The 15703-nt window shown below is 64.2% G+C and overlaps 1 protein-coding gene across 1 annotated transcript in view; it reads right to left on the bottom strand.

Annotated features, from left to right (window-relative positions):
• Positions 1–6086: 6086 nt before the first annotated feature.
• LOC119100534 (furin-like protease 1) overlaps positions 6087–15703 on the bottom strand; it is a 38518-nt gene continuing 28901 nt past the window's right edge. Inside the window, exons 4-13 of the mRNA XM_037223621.1 lie at positions 13834–13999; positions 13337–13509; positions 12366–12575; positions 11926–12024; positions 9803–9911; positions 9231–9348; positions 8768–8785; positions 8309–8417; positions 6498–6585; positions 6087–6139 (exon numbers count right to left, since the gene is read on the bottom strand). Coding sequence (XP_037079516.1) covers positions 6087–6139; positions 6498–6585; positions 8309–8417; positions 8768–8785; positions 9231–9348; positions 9803–9911; positions 11926–12024; positions 12366–12575; positions 13337–13509; positions 13834–13999 — 1143 coding nt within the window. The remainder of the gene's footprint in view (positions 6140–6497; positions 6586–8308; positions 8418–8767; positions 8786–9230; positions 9349–9802; positions 9912–11925; positions 12025–12365; positions 12576–13336; positions 13510–13833; positions 14000–15703) is intronic.

Below are 15703 nucleotides of genomic sequence, written 5' to 3'. Positions count from 1 at the left end.
GCTCGGGGTCGTCCGCCGCTGGGGCTTCAACACACCCAGGCGGACATCTGCCGGGGCGGGCGGGCGTCTCCGGCGCCCCGCCGACACCGCGGCCGCGACGCCAGCCGCTCTCTTGTAGCAACACGTGGCACAGTCACCGCTCCAAGCAACACAGTTCTCCAGAGCGCGTATTGCTGGTCCCCTGGGAAGTCCCACGCAACAGCGCCGACTCGCCCGGCTCGGCGCCCGTGCCGTGCCGGCTTCCGACCGACCGGCCCGGGTCAGCGTCTACTTGGGGTCGATGAGCCTGCTCTTCGCTGGACGAGTCGCCGTCGCCGTCGTCGGAGGGCAGGTCGATGCTCGTGTGGCCGGCCATCAGCGGGCCGGGCAGCGCGCGCACCACCGTCACGTCGGGCCGCGGTGCGCCCGCCGGCTTGCCGTTGGGCGGATCGGCGTCCGTGAAGTCGGCCGTCGAGTAGCCGACGGGCAGCGCCCGGTAGCCGGCGTGGCGGCCGGCGCGCCGCTGCCGCCACAGCGCCAGGCCGAGCACCACCAGCGCGGCGGCCAGCAGCAGCACGGCGGCCAGCACGCCGCCGTACCAGCGGTCGGCGCGCGCGCGCGCCAACAGCTCGGTATTGAGGCAGGCGGTGCCGAGCTGACCGGCCGTGAGCGAGGCGTCGCCGTGGCAGGCCGAGCACTGGTAGTCGTTGGGCCCGCTGCAGACGGCGCACGTGTAGTGGCACGGCAGGCAGGCGAGGCCCTCCTGATCGGCGTACGTCTTGGCCGGACAGGACGCGAGCACGCGCCATCCGACAGCAGCTTTCGCCGCTCGCACTCTGGAACGTGGCGCCCGGTCAGGCGGGCACCGCCGACACGGCGCCCGACGCGCACGCAGCCACACACAGCGCGCTGTCCGGTTCGGTGGACCACGCGTCAGCATTCTGAACGGTTGACGATATGCCGTGCGCCGTGATCTAATCTGTGCCGCCGCAGCCGGCAGCGCTTCCGCCCACTGTCCTCCCAGACAAGAAAAAACCCTCGCGGTATTTCAGGCACACGACACGAAAACGGCGCAAAAATCACACGAAGACCAGCAGAGCTAAATCCCCCCAAGCGCACGCCCCCGCCCTGCAACAAAGAAGCGCGCAACTAGCGCAGCCGTCCTCGGGAAGTCCAGAGGAGAGAAGAAGTGGAGCTTTGCACTGTAGAAGGAGCACGTCGAGGATGTGAGAAGTGTCTCTGGATCCCGACTACGGGAGCACCATGCGTTTGGGAATGATCAGAGGTCCAAACTCCTACCCAGCACCAGTCCTGAGCGCACCAGTCGCATGCAATTTCCGTAATAATAGAAGCATGAGCGGCGAGGCCTCGCGGTGATGAGGCGACAAGCTACGCCGAGCACACTGCCAACAACCCACCCGCCCGGTCGCGTGTATTGCACGTCCCAACCGCCGCGGCTTGTAACGTAACACGGCGGGCCGTGACGCGGCTTTGGCGTGACCCGAGCCGACGACTGCCGTCCGCTCTCGCCCCGCGCGCGGCGCTCAGTCCCCAGCTGACGCGCCGCGGCGGCAGCGGACGGTTTGAGCGGCGAGGTGGCGGCGCCACACCGGACCGGGGCGGCGGGTGGAAGCAACGTCGGCGCTGGCTGGCCAGCCGGCAGCTGGTCCGAACAGGCGCCGCACCGACGCGACGGGCGGGGCGAGTTCGTGGCGCGCTGGCAGGCCCAGCAGGGCGTTCCCAATCAGACAGGCAGGCAGGCGGACAGGCAGGCAGACAGCAGCAGACAGACAGGCAGGCATGCAGACGGGCGGGCAGGCAGCCCGGCGGAACAGACAGGCCGACAGCCGGGCAGCGGGGAAGCAAGGCGCGGTCGGCGGCGGCTCCACTCACCCTGGGTCACCTGCACAGAGCCCCGGGACCTGCGGCGGCCGACTCCGGCCCGGGACGGCCGGACGGCCCGGCCCGGCCAGGTTAGTGGCGGCGCGTCGGGCGGCGCGCGCGTCGCGGGCGGCGCCGACCGGCGGGCGCGGGTACGCCCGACGAACGGGTCGACGCGCAGGGGGAGAGGCGGAACGATAGAGACAGAGAGGCAGAGAGACAGTGAGAGCGGGTGACAGAGAGAGAGAGAGAGAGAGAGAGAGAGAGAGAGAGAGAGAGAGAGAGAGGGCACCTCCCACCCCCGCTACCTGCTGTGCGTGTAGGCGGTCTTCCTTGGGGCGTGTGGTAAGGTGCTGGTATGTCCGTACAGCACTGGTTAGGTAGGGGTGCAGGGGGATGGGGTCACCCGTCGGTTGTGAGGAGGCTGGCGGACACATCCCAGGGGAATGTCAAAATCTTGGGCCACATAATGTGAGACTGAACCCATCAATGCGGTTCGCTCGACCGCACCCCAAGCTGGCAACGGCTTAGGTATGTGAGAAGTCTTGATATGACGCACACACTCTAGCTTCGCGCGATTACCAATCGCGGTCAGACCCCATCGTTCAGTGCAGTACACAGCTGATGAGCCTAGTATCCGCTATCCGGTATCCGCTATCCGCTATCCGCTATCCGGTATCCAGCATCCGGTCTGCGATCTGCCGGCGCGGACGCCGCAGCGCAAGAGGGGTTGATAGAGAAAGGCAAGGAGGCACGGAGAAAGACAGACAGACAGAGAGAAATACAAAAGGACAGTTAATGATAGTGCAGAGGCACAAGCTCGGCCTGCTACTTCCTTGGAGGCGGATTGCGGCAGAAAGCTTCTTGCTCATGCCAAGACCAGAGTCACATGGCAGCGACATCATCGTTTATTCACAGTATCCGCATCGTAGGTAAAGGGAAATGAGTATTAAAGATTGCATATAAAACTATCGTCTAAAAGTTTAATATCTCATCGTTCCTCTTGTACTGTGAGCAGCCGAATATTGCAGTGCCTGCACTATTCGCCAGACGTCAACAAGTGAATGGCAGCACACGGCTGGTCAGGGCTGCTTTGGATCAGGAGCTGTAGACGATCAGGAGCTGCGGAGGATCAGGAGTCGTGCTGGGCGAGGAGCTGCGCAGGGTTGAGTGCACGCATCGGCCGCGAGTGCGGACTCGCGCCGGTTCTGCCGGAGTGCGAGGCTGCACGCAGCACACATCAACACGAGGGCCGTAACAGAGGACGGGCGAACAACGTGGCCAAAAGGCCAAGCCGCTACAGCTGCGTTTCTTCTCACATGATCGGGACGCTGCCACTTTCCGAAGCGAACGGCGACTAAAACGGTGAGGTAATGATTACACGGCTAATCAGAGGGCTGCACGATAAAACTAGGAAGTCTTTTGAGATCACCATGGACGCAGGCGGCGCCGACCCGAACTGGCAGAGGTGGTGGCCAGCTCGCCGGGGCACGGCGGCGGCGGCCGGAGGCGCCCCGGCGGCGCCGACAATAATAAACGGACGCCGCGCAATCCGCCGGCAAACCAACAACGCAATAGGAACTGGGGTGTGGGCGGGCGTCCAGCCCAGTCCGGGGCCGTTGCGGTCCGCTGCGCCGGCCACGCCGATACGGCGACGGCGGCGCGCGCGCACACACGCGCACAGGAACACACGACCACTGACGACACGCACGCGACGACGACGACACTGAACGCCACGCTGGCCACGCCGCCGGCGCGTACACTGCCCGCTATTGCCCGTTAAACTGCGCGCGCTATTTGAACTGAGGACGACCTGTCCGCGAGGACTATTCGAATGAGGTGGGCCAATGCGGTGCATCCGGTGCGCGAGCGAACGGCGGTGAGCAATCGTTTGGCACAATACTGATCTACGGACACCAACAGGTCGCGGGGGAGCGGCGGGACCACCGTGCCGCCCTCTCTCGGCAGCCGACGAAATCACATGGGACCGACGCTCGGTCCCTGGGCGGGGCGGGACGGGGCGGCCGGCGCGCGGCGCCCGCTACCGGGGCCGCAGCAGCGCCGCCAGCGTCAGGCACCAACCTAGACAGAGCAGGCTCTCCGGATGGGCGCGCAGGCAACCGGGCAGCCTGGCCAGCGGCGGCGGCTGGCTGGCGGCCGGCGCCGCCGACCGGTCCGAGCTGGGCGTGGGCGCCGGCGGCGGCGGCTGCGGCGGCGGCGCCGTGCCAGCCTGCACCTCGGTGCCGAACATCACCAGCGTCCAGTCAGAAACGGTCGCTGTAACGGACACGGCGTCAGTCGGGCGCGAGCGATGACACCAGCACCCACGGGCGACGGGTGAAGTCGCCCACATCACGCCTTTGAACTTTTAACGTTTTAATGGCCAGGTCCCAGGTCTAACAGACGAGAAAAGAGAGGTGACAACTAAACCACGCCAAACTCTTCGGCAGGGCACATGCTGGTAAATTTACGTGTCGAAGCATCGCTTGTCAGTTTTGCCTCAAGTGTTTAGACAAAGCTTAGCCGGGTAACGGCTAACACGCCTTTTCCCGCTCCACTGGCAAGATTCGACACAGACGAGCGAGGGTTGCTCGTAATAATTAAGATTGTGTTCCATTAAGACTTGCTGTGTTCCATTAAGACTTGCTGACAGTTGACTTGTAACGGCTGAGAGCTGTACAATGTCGTGCTGGTGTGCCCCAACACGGTTGATCATGTTTGTTGTAATTCCAACCGCACGGTTGGTCGTGCTTGTTTCAGTGAGAACAATGTACTACTTTCCAGCACGTTTTGTAATCGCCGTCAAGTTTCCGCTGCCATGTTTTACGTCACGACTCGAGGTGTGATGGGCTGACACATTCCTGGTGTTAATCACATGTAGACACACGGATAACCAAAAAAAGCCCGGAGTAAACCTACGCTGGACCCTGCTATGAATCGCTGGCGAAGCGGCACTGAAACAGGAGCAATGCAGCCTTGATACAGTGTGCCAAACACTGCCGGTCCGTTTCTGACAAGCTCACGGCAATTGTCATAAGGCACTGCAGCACACACACTTCAACACAAAAATCATGCTTGCGCCATACTCCGGAGCGAGGGGCGGCAAATGAACAACATCCACGCCTGAAAGCAATAATCCACGTCCGGGACAACAGCACTGCACAACAAAACAGTACATTCCACGGCAGCCAACAATGTTACAACGGTCACAGGCAAGCCGGCCGCATCTACAAAAAAGCACGCGTATCTCGCACATCTACACAAAAGTGCACATCCGGGTCGCTGCAAAAATCGGCGGCGCAGCTGAGGCTTGGCCTCAGCCGCCATGCCAGCGGCGCACCAGTCGGTCGCCGCACACTAGGCGCGACCGGGAGCGGCCGGGCGGCCGGGCATGCAGCGCCGCGCCCCCGAGGCGCCCGGTCGGGTCGGCACACACAGCGGCCGCATGCGGCAAGACGAAGCCGTGTACAGGGCAGCGCTGATGACCCACGGGACCGGGACAGGGCGCGGAGACGGAACGGGGCCCGACGGGTCCCGTGGGAGCGCGGGGACGGGACCTGGACGAGGCAGGACCGAGACGAGACAGGACCGGAGGAAGCACGGGAACAGGACTGGGGGGAGGCAGATCCAGTAGGAGCGGCGACGCAGGTCGGGGACGGTGCAAGTTGGACCGGACCACGACAGGGGACTGGCCACTGGAGACAGGCGGGGCCGAACACAGAGGTGCGCTGGGACCAAGACCGCTGGCAATACAGGGGGAAGGAGCGGGTAGCGACGATCCGGCTCAGGCAGGACGACGACGGTCCCGCAGCCGAGGCCGGCGCTGGACTACACGATGCAGCGAGCACTCAGTACGCGCGGCGACCGCTCGTCCTGCAGAGGGCGCTGGGACGGCGCTGCCCGTGGCCCGGGAGCGCGTCGCGTGCCGGCCGGCGCCGCTACCTGGCTGCTGGCTCTGCCTGTGCCGGGAGAGCTGGTCGGGCCGCTGCTGGGCGCGGCCGGCGCCGCCCGAGAGCGCCGGCCGGTACGGCTGCCGGCCGTCTGACTCCGAGTGGCGCACGTGCACCCCGGAGCGAGGCGGCAGCAGCAACGGCGGTGGCGGCGGTGGCGGCGGCGCGGCGGCGCGCGCCGCGTTCGGATTATAAGGCACGCCGTACAGAACCAGCGTCCAGCGCGCTAACACAAGTTCGCCTGGCGGGAGCGGGGTCAGAGCGATAGACGGGCCGTCACCGACGCCGGGCGTACGACGGGCGGACAGGGGCGCCGCCGGCGGCGGGTGCTGCAGACACGGGTCCGGCTGTGAGCGGTGGCCACACGCGTGAAGCGCCCGCCAGGGGCCAGCAGCGGCGCCCCGGCGGGCGGCACTCAGGTGCAGCAACGACGACACTGCACCACCACCATCCCCGAAACGGCACACAAGCCACTGGACGCGCCCGATGCAGAGATGCCCACGCGTGCGCCCGGTACGGAACACACCGCCTCAGGCGGCGACCCACAGTGGCGCCGGGCGAGCCCACACCCGTGTGCCAGCCAGTTGCGTGTCGCCGCTCGGTGGGGCCGGGGCGGCCGACGCCGCCTCGCCCCTCCGACGACCGGCGGCGGGCCCGCACAGCAGGCGGCAGCGCCGCGGCACGCACCTGAGTAGCGGCCGTCGTTGTGGATCTTCAGCGACCAGGTGCCCAGCGGCGACTCGTCCCAGTTGTGGGTCGTCATGAACGGCCACTCCTGCCGGGCGCCCGCGGCCGGTGAGCACACGACGCCGCACCACATCGAGTCGACACGAATCGAATCGAGCTGTCCCGCACACCGTGCCATTCGGGCACAACAAAATGGGAGCTGTGCGGTCCTTCAGCGCTGGGCTGTAGCATACCCAAACATCGACGCGTTAGAAACCCACCGCAGCGTTAAACTAGCTCGCTTCGGGCGTGATACCACAACAAACATGTGTCTGTCGCGGCGGAAATACCGGCGTGGTGACATGCGGCTCGCACAGGCCAACGGAGCGGCGAAAAGTCACCGTGACAATCCCAGCGCCCATTGCCATCCGCTGACACTGCCGCCATGTTAGGTCCCGTCGGGTCATCCGCCTCCCGCCGACACTCCCCACCTGTGTGGTGCACAACGTCGAAAACAATGGAAGGTTCCAGAGCGACAAGTGTTTTTAAAAAAGTGGGCGTAACACGGCGCCCCGAATCACATTCACTAAGACAATAACAAAGGACTAACGTCAAACCGGCTTGTCACAGCGCATTTGCCCCGTTTGAAACCGAATAACGCCATCAGTGATCAGGCATGACCCTTGTGCCTGCAGGCCGTGACTGCGCCTGTGCTTGGCACTAATCTATGGGTGTTTTGGCGGCCCGCGATACCATCTGCCCCCATCAACAAGCCGACACTTGTCGTGGCAATGGCCTTACAAGCCTTCAGAAAGGCCATCATCGTTCAGCGACCTGATCTGAGATGAGAAGCATACCGGTCCCACGGTAAGCCGAACCAAACTAAGGTGGTTGCAAGTCTTCCGAGAAACAGCGACAGTACTGTATGTTGTCGCGTATTCAGTTGTTGAGTTTCGAGACCTCCGTCTCTCTTCTCCCTTATCTAACTTTCCGACCCCATGGCCAAAACCCGAGGGGTACCTACGGTACTGATTTTGCGCACCTGTACGCGATATATTATGAACCTTGAACCGCCCTCGGGCCAGATTTGTGGACAACATCCGTCCGCACTGGCAAGTCCACGGTCTGGCGTCTCCTGGCTCTGCAGCGGCACAACTGGCCCTGAGCCTGTCCCCAACATCTGGCAAGGTTCCGTCACCGAGCGCTTATCTCCGGAGCGCAGGTGTCGAGCAAAAAGGCGGATGCTTGGCTCCGGCCGCATTTCCGGCCCGTGCCAGCCTTTGGCCTGGCACTAGTTCAATTGCGTGGCGCCTGGTGCTGGGAGTAGCGATGCCGCAGTCTGCTGGTCCGGCGCCGGTTATATGCTGTGCCTTCCTGCGAAGTCGAACCTAGGCGACCAAAGCGGCCGTGCGACTTCTATCACGTTCAGACTTTTGCCACCATGACCTTTATCTCGTACAATCCTTATCTCGTAAAATATTTTGGTATACGATATTTTTCCTCACCATCTGTCTCCAACATCTTGATCTCGTACGACCTTTTCTCATCAGGAAATCGATTCCGTGTGACTCTGAAACATTCAACTTTTCCCCTGGTTGCCGGCTTGCACCGACCCCGACATCAGCCAGGCGCCAGTGGTCGGTGACCCCTGCCCTCGCCTCGTGACCCGGACTGACCCCAACGTCAGTCCAGGCACCAGTGATGACCCTGGTCCCTGCCGGCCACTGCTACTGACCCTGAAGCCAGCCCGGGACGAGTCGTGCGGCCGCTTGTCCAGCAGTGTGCTGGTGGTGCCGGCCGGCGAGGTCAGGAACACCTTGATGTCACCGCGCCGCGTGGCCCTCCAGGCTGATGCGGGCCTGCACGTGCTCCATGTACTTGACGCTAGGACACTGGGCCACCGTCAGCGTCAGCACCACCATACTGTGAGGCGGCACCAGCCTGCGGCACACACACAGCACCAGGTCAGCACCACCATACTGTGAGGCGGCACCAGCCTGCGGCACACACACAGCACCAGGTCAGCACCACCTGACTGTGAGGCGGCGCCAGCCTGCGGCACACACACAGCACCAGATCAGCACCACCTGACTGTGAGGCGGCACCAGCCTGCGGCACACACACAGCACCAGGTCAGCACCACCTGACTGTGAGGGGGCGCCAGCCTGCGGCACACACACAGCACCAGGTCGGCACCACCTGACTGTGAGGCGGCACACACACAGCACCAGGTCAGCACCACCTGACTGTGAGGCGGCACACACACAGCACCAGGGTCGGCACCACCTGACTGTGAGGCGGGCACCAGCCTGCGGCACCACACAGCACCAGGTCAGCACCACCTGACTGTGAGGCGGCGCCAGCCTGCGGCACACACACAGCACCAGATCAGCACCACCTGACTGTGAGGCGGCACCAGCCTGCGGCACACACACAGCACCAGGTCAGCACTACCTGACTGTGAGGTGGCGCCAGCCTGCGGCACACACACAGCACCAGGTCGGCACCACCTGACTGTGAGGCGGCACACACACAGCACCAGGTCAGCACCACCTGACTGTGAGGCGGCACACACACAGCACCAGGTCGGCACCACCTGACTGTGAGGCGGCACACACACAGCACCAGGTCGGCACCACCTTCCTGCGGAGCGGCCCGCAGCATCGCACCAGTCCGCACCGCCCTAAGTGAAGGGTGGCACAGGCACAGAACGGATGGACAGAGGCGGCGCCGCGCGGGCGGCCAGCCACCTACTTGTCGACGTGGCTGGAGGGCGTCTCACACTTGTGCTGTTCGGGCACGGGCGTCCAGCGGCGCGCCAGGTTCACCATGGCCGTGGCGTCCATCAGGCCGTAGCCGAACGAATGGCTCACTGCGGCAGATCGGCGCCCGCGCACCATCCCGTCAGTGGTCGGCTGTCGGGGCGGCCGACCCGCGGCGGGGGCCGACAGCCGACAGGCTGGACACGGTGAGCGCGGGCCAGTCCGGAGCGAGCGCAAACGGTCCTTGCCGTGCCGTTACACTGTCGGGCCCGGGCCGGTCTCAGGATACTTTGGTACTTTGGTACTTTGGAGTCGAATGCAGTGACATTCCCGTCACGGTGGCAACCACACTAAGGATTATCCGAAGTCTGGGTAATCCGTAGAGTGCGCTCCATCACCCCCCCCCCCCCCCCCCGCCCTCCAATATGCAACATCCTTCGAACCATTACTGCCACGGCCAAGCCGCGCCGTTGGTCCTGCTTGTACAGCCGCGTACCTCAACACACACCACCCCCGCCACACCCCCAGCGTCCCCCCCCCCCCCGCCCCCGTCTTGTGGCATACCGTTGCGGCCGACGCCGTTGGTGACCCAGTCGGGCGCCTGCAGGTTGGCGCGGCGCGCCGTGCGCACCACGATGTGCTGCATGTCGCGCCAAGTCAGCCGCTCGTTCACCTGGCGGCCCGGAGCGGCGTCAGCTGGCGTCGGCCGGCGACCGTGGCCGCCGGGCGCGCCGCGGTGCGCCGCCGCGCCTCGGGGTGCAGCGCCGAGCCGCCGCTCGCCAGCGGCCTCGACCGGCGCCGGCCGTGACGGTGCCGGTCGCGGGTCGGCGACGGTCGATGCCGATGGGCCGCATCAGGCCGGGGGGCGGCTCGGCCGCGTGTCGGCAGGCGATCGATCGGCCGCGACACGCCGTCACAGCGTCAGCGCCCGACTCAATTGGACCAATTACTTCGGCCGGCTCAACAAACAAAGCGGGGGCTGGCAGCTGCGCGGCGCAACAACTGCGAACAAACAGACGGCGCCGGCTGACGGTCCGGCACCGGCTCCCAGTATTGACGGCCGCGTGGGCGCCCGGCCGACAGGTTGCCATAGAGGGCTCCCACGCGCGCTCAATTTCCGGCTCAGCGATCGAGTGTCAATTCAATCGCGGCCCGTCAGGCCACTTGGAGCGCCCGGTCGATGCGTCGGCCCACCCGCGGCCCGGCGGCGGCGATCGGGCGGCGCGATACTGCGATAACTGAGGCGCGTGGGCGGCAGGAGGGCCCACGGCCCAACGGGTCAAAGATGGTCCGCACAACGGTCCCACGAGATCTGCGGATTGGTCACGAGGTTCGAAGAACTGTGTGCTCACTTAATGTGCTGGACGGAGTGGTCCGATGTGGTTCGGTACCCGGGAATCAATTTCAACGATATACGCATCTTTCTTAAAAAGTGCGCGTTTCTGATGGCACCAAACTTTGCAAGGCAGTCGCAATTTTTACAATCCTTACGTAGACATTCCGGTTCACTCGCAGACAGCGGCACCATCTCCGGAACAAGCACCAGCCGAGTGATCAGCCGAGCTCGGGCTGGAGACGCGCCCGAAGACAGCGCACAGGCCGCCCCACGCCGAGGTCCGAAGGTCACACACCCCGGAGAGGGGAGGGAGTGGGAGCGGCCCCGCGTCCCCGCCGGACCGGAGGGTTCCCAGGGAGGTCGGCTCAGTTAAAAACAGTTGAGAAATACTGAAGGGGCTGGGAAATACAGGGGGATCTCGGTTGCGCCAGAGATAGCAGCTCGGGTGAGCAGTCTGCGGGGCAGGCCTCGGCAAACAGACACGGCTGACTTCAGAGACCCCGACAGTCCAGAGCTGAGGAGGCGGGAAGCACCGGCCCCCACGCAGCGCTGATAACCCGCTCCTGCGCCCGGGGCAGGTCACACCCCACAAGAGGGGAGGGGAGGGGGGTCCCAGCGGTCCTACCTGGCCGGCCAGGTGCCAGGAAGGACCGTCCGATCTAGGCTAGAGGCCTTGGGCCCAGGTTAAAGAGAGCCCTAGGCCAACCTAGGTCACAGAGGGCCCCAGATTCAGGTCAAAGAGAGCCTCGAGACAAACCCCCATCAAGGAGCCAGGCTCATCAAGGAGAGCATGGACCAGGCTCCGGTTAGGAAGACCATTTGGAAAGCATGAAGGTCTGGAGCCGCCCTCACAAAGACCACCATCAGAGTGAGCCCTCCGACGAGCCGCGATCAGTAGGAGTTCTCCGACAGGCCCAAGTCACGCTGTCACTGCACACACGCACACACACACACACACACGAATGCACACAGCCCGCTACGTACCGCCGCCGGCCGGGCACCGCCGCTGTCGGCAGAGGGACGGGAACACGGTGAGTGGGCGACGGCCGGTCCCGCCGGCCGGGCCACGACGCGGTCCGCCTCGGCTGCCGAACGCTGTCAGGCGCCGCACGTTGGCCCCCCTCCCGCCCCCACCTCCTCCACTGCAGCGGGACACACGCTCTCGTCGATTTGGTTATTTCACAGAAGCGTACTTCACTTTGCGCACAAGATGGCCATGAGTCGGCGGTCTAGACCTCGACGCCCGCCCACGCCTGGCACCAGACACCACGTGACCCCGGCGCCGTTACCGGCGGTGAGCGCGAGCTCGCGCCACCGTCGCAGCCCGCGGGCGGCGCTGGACCGGCCGTACCTGCAGGGCGAGTGCGCAGATGCCGGCCGCCAGCGGCGCCGAGGCCGAGGTGCCCGTGTGGGTGGTGGTGCAGCCGCGGTGCAGGTCCGTGGTCACGATCTGCCGACCGGACCGCGGTCAGCGAGGCCAGACGCCGGTGGCGGGGCGGGACACGAAGCTGACCAACGGGGCGAGATGTTGGCACAAGAGCGCTAGGCGCGTGGACGAAAAGAAGAGAACATGCAGGGTAGGACAGACCTGCGCACTACTCCTCGGGAATCACCTAGATGAACTTATCATTAAAATTTTAGAGAGACTAAATACACCAGCGTCATTGCCAGCCGGCTCACCGATCACTCGTGCTGGCTCAACTCGTCCACACAGCGGGAAGCGCACAACCTGTCGCCACGCTCAGCCCAGCGAGCACATCCCCACTCTCGGCGCGTTGTCCGGCCACTCGCCTGCTTCTCGAGGCCCGAGCCGGAGCTGTAGGTGGTGGCCAGCGTCGAGCTGCACGCCTCCGAGTACCAGGGCACGTGGCCGTTCTCGGTGGCGCTGCTGATGCTCAGCGTCCACAGGCTGTTGGTGTAGCCGTCGCAGTTGCAGTTGTCGCGCTCGCGGCCGCCGTTGCCCGAGGCCCAGACGAAGATGGAGCCCTTGCCGCCACGGCCCTGCCGGCGCCGGTAAGTCTGGCGTCTCAAAACGGCGCGCCACTTCCGGCTGTGCTCGCGCCCCGGACGGGGACGCGGCGCTCGCGAGACGGGTGACAAAGCGGCCCTTCCGTAGTCCTCCCCCCCCCCCCCCCGGGGACGAAGGGACAGAGTCCTACCGGCTGGTGGCCGGATATGACGATGGTTACAAGCTGCCGTCACTGTGATCATGACCGCTGCCAGAAATATGTAGCTCGGCTTCGAGTGCAGCTCGCAGAGTTTTCCGCCCCGTCACCTTTGATTAATAGCAAAGCCCGAGGGCGGACCAGCCAGCCATGTTACACTTCGAGCTGAAACCGACCGTACGCGAGCTCAGAAGACGAAGGTCGGCGGTTAATGAGCACCCGGGGCTAACGTTTTACGTAACATGGATGCTATTGCTAAGGACTGACGCGCGGAGACTGTTGTGTCAATTTCCGCAGACACCCAATCAATCCGGCGCGCTGGAACGTGGATGACAACCAATATATCCGACCTGATAGAGAGATATTAAGATAGTGCCTCATGTCTTACACACAAGCTGCAGCAATGCATACTATGCATAACCATGAATACTTTAATTAATGATACTTGGATGAAAATACTTGCATGTTTAAAACAATCAAGGCTTGATTTTCAATACCCCCAGTGCTGCCTGGTGTACCAATACGTGGTTCTGAGGAGCCACCGTCCGCGGTTCCTCGGACCAGAGCAGCGGGACCGAGCGGGCCGTCAGTGCTTACGTTGATGATGCCCTCCTTGAAGGCGCGCCTGGCCAGCTCGCCGGGCCCGTCGACCGTCTCGCCGTCGTCGTCCGGTCCCCAGCTGGCGCTGTACACGTCGATGTGCTGCTGGTTCAGGCTGAGCGAGCGCGCCTCCACCGCGTCCGTCACCTCGCCGTCCAACATCCGCACACCTGGCGGCCGACGGGCGAGGCTCAGCTGCCGCATTCCGCGCATAGGTGGCGGACCGGTCGACAGCGGTGACGCGGCACGGGGCCTACGGTCAAGGCCCGGCCGCGCGGCCTCTCGCAGACGAGCAGCCGCCGCAACCCGCCGACCGCAGCGGAGAACACGCGGCCGCCCCCCCCCCCCCTCCCGCTACTCCTCCCCCAGGGTCACGGCCGGAGCGGCGCGCGCGCGCGGCCAGCCGCGCCACCGCCCGCGCTCGGCCCACCGGACAGGCCCATTCCGGCGGGGCGGTCGGCGGCCGGGTGGCTAGCGATGGCGCGCGGCCGTACCGCCGATGTTGGCCTCGAAGGCGACGCCGACGGCGCACAGCGAGTTGTTGGCGCCGCCGGCCACCTCGCCGGCGCAGCGCGTGCCGTGCCGGTTGCTGTCGTTGAGGTCGTAGCGCGGCTGCGGGTCCGTGTCGCGGCTGTTGACGTCGTAACTGGCCATCGGGTCCTGCCGAAGACACATTCCGCATCAGTCTTGGCGGGTCGGCTGCCGAACGCACGGTTCACGTCAGTCCGGGCCGGCCGGCGGCGCTGGTCAGTGCCAAGCATGCCATGCGGTCGACGGCACGCGCACCGAACACACGTGGAGAGGGCGCTGTCGGCTGCTGAGCGGCCAACTCGGCGCAGAAGTCAGCGCCGCACATGGCGCCCATCTTGCGCAGCAAGTCACTACATCAATAAATACCGATTCACATGTAAACGTCGCATTCCAGGCCAAGTGCGCCGTGGGCCGGCAGATTTCGTGCGCGATGTGCGCCGCGCAGTGAGCCGCCGTTCAGCCACAATCTGTCGCCTTCAAGTCATGACCTGTCTGCTCTTCAGCCCTTGACTGGCCCGTCGGGCGGCCAGCCACTCACAGAGCAAACCTTGCGCGGTTACCCCAACAAATATGACGACACCGGAGATGCCTCAGACCGCACAGGTGTTTTTCCCAGGCTGCGTGGCGTCAGTACAGGCAGCTCGACTTAGGCGCAGGCAGGCGCGACTCAGCTGCAGGCGCGACAGCCGACCTCTCAGCGCGAGACGTGGTGAAATGAGCGAGTGAAAACACACCACATGTGCCGAAGACAAATCCCTCAGCCGGTGATAAATAAATCTCCGGTGGCTACATTACAGCGTGGCCAGAGTTATGAACCTGTTTGTAAGCGCATCCCGTGAGGCTCGATATCAGTGAAGCCCATTAGATAAGAAAGTTCATCGTATACCATTTTATTATTCATCATATATTCATCATACCATCATATCATTACAATCGTATACCATTTTTTTTGCCGCGGCGTCTCGGTACCAAACTTGTTTTTCGGTAAGCATCGTCTGCCGATAAACATCGGCCACAGCACAGGGCCCTTCTGCGCAGTCTCCCCGTTATCAGCGGAATGCCCCACATGTTTGACTGAACGTCTCACACAGCCGGCGTTTCCTGCCGAGCGTCCCCGGAGAGCGTCACACTACGGTTCGTTTACGACGCGAGCAGAGTGGCACACCCCCGCCATGCTTACACGAGGCCATCTCGCCGTGACAAGGCGAGGTGTCGCAGCACTGCTAACCGTCCCGCTGACAGGGCGCAGCCGGCCCAGATCTCGTCCGGATGAATCACGGCCGCTGTCCACACGTCAGTCGGCGCTCATTCCGCCGCCGCCGGCGCTCATTGGTCGGCGCCGCGGTGACGAGCGCCGCCAGCCCAGGACGGACAGACGGGCGGCACGCTCGCGGCGGCGTGCGTGGGCTGCAGGTCACGACCGGGCGCCGTCCGCACGGCCACCTGCGTGATCGCCGACACCTGGGGCCGGGTCAGGACGCGCCGCGTCGAGCCGCGCCGTCTACGGAGTTGGGAACAGCGGGCGGCCGTGTACGTGGATGTATGTACATCCGAGATGCCATGGACAGAGCCGCAACAACGCCGTGGCGTCGACGGCGAACACCTGCACTTGCCACGGTCTGGCTTCTACAGTGATCAAAGGATTGTGACGTGCACTGAATCTCCGACTTTTCCCCGCCGGATTTGCTGCAGGGCGATTCAAAAAAGAGACTTCCCAGACAGTTGTCGGCTTATTTCAGAAATCCTTGAAAGAATTAAAAGGAGCAAACTAGAAGATTCTACCAGAATCGAAAACCTTTGATACCTAATGAACTCGACTCAGGGATCCGACAC

This window comes from Pollicipes pollicipes, unplaced genomic scaffold (assembly GCF_011947565.3).
Source record: "Pollicipes pollicipes isolate AB1234 unplaced genomic scaffold, Ppol_2.1 Scaffold_4881;HRSCAF=5763_pilon_pilon_pilon, whole genome shotgun sequence".
NCBI classification, from domain to species: domain Eukaryota; kingdom Metazoa; phylum Arthropoda; class Thecostraca; order Pollicipedomorpha; family Pollicipedidae; genus Pollicipes; species Pollicipes pollicipes.
Note: the sequence above shows the minus strand (reverse complement) of the source record. Positions and strands in the feature narration are given on the sequence as shown.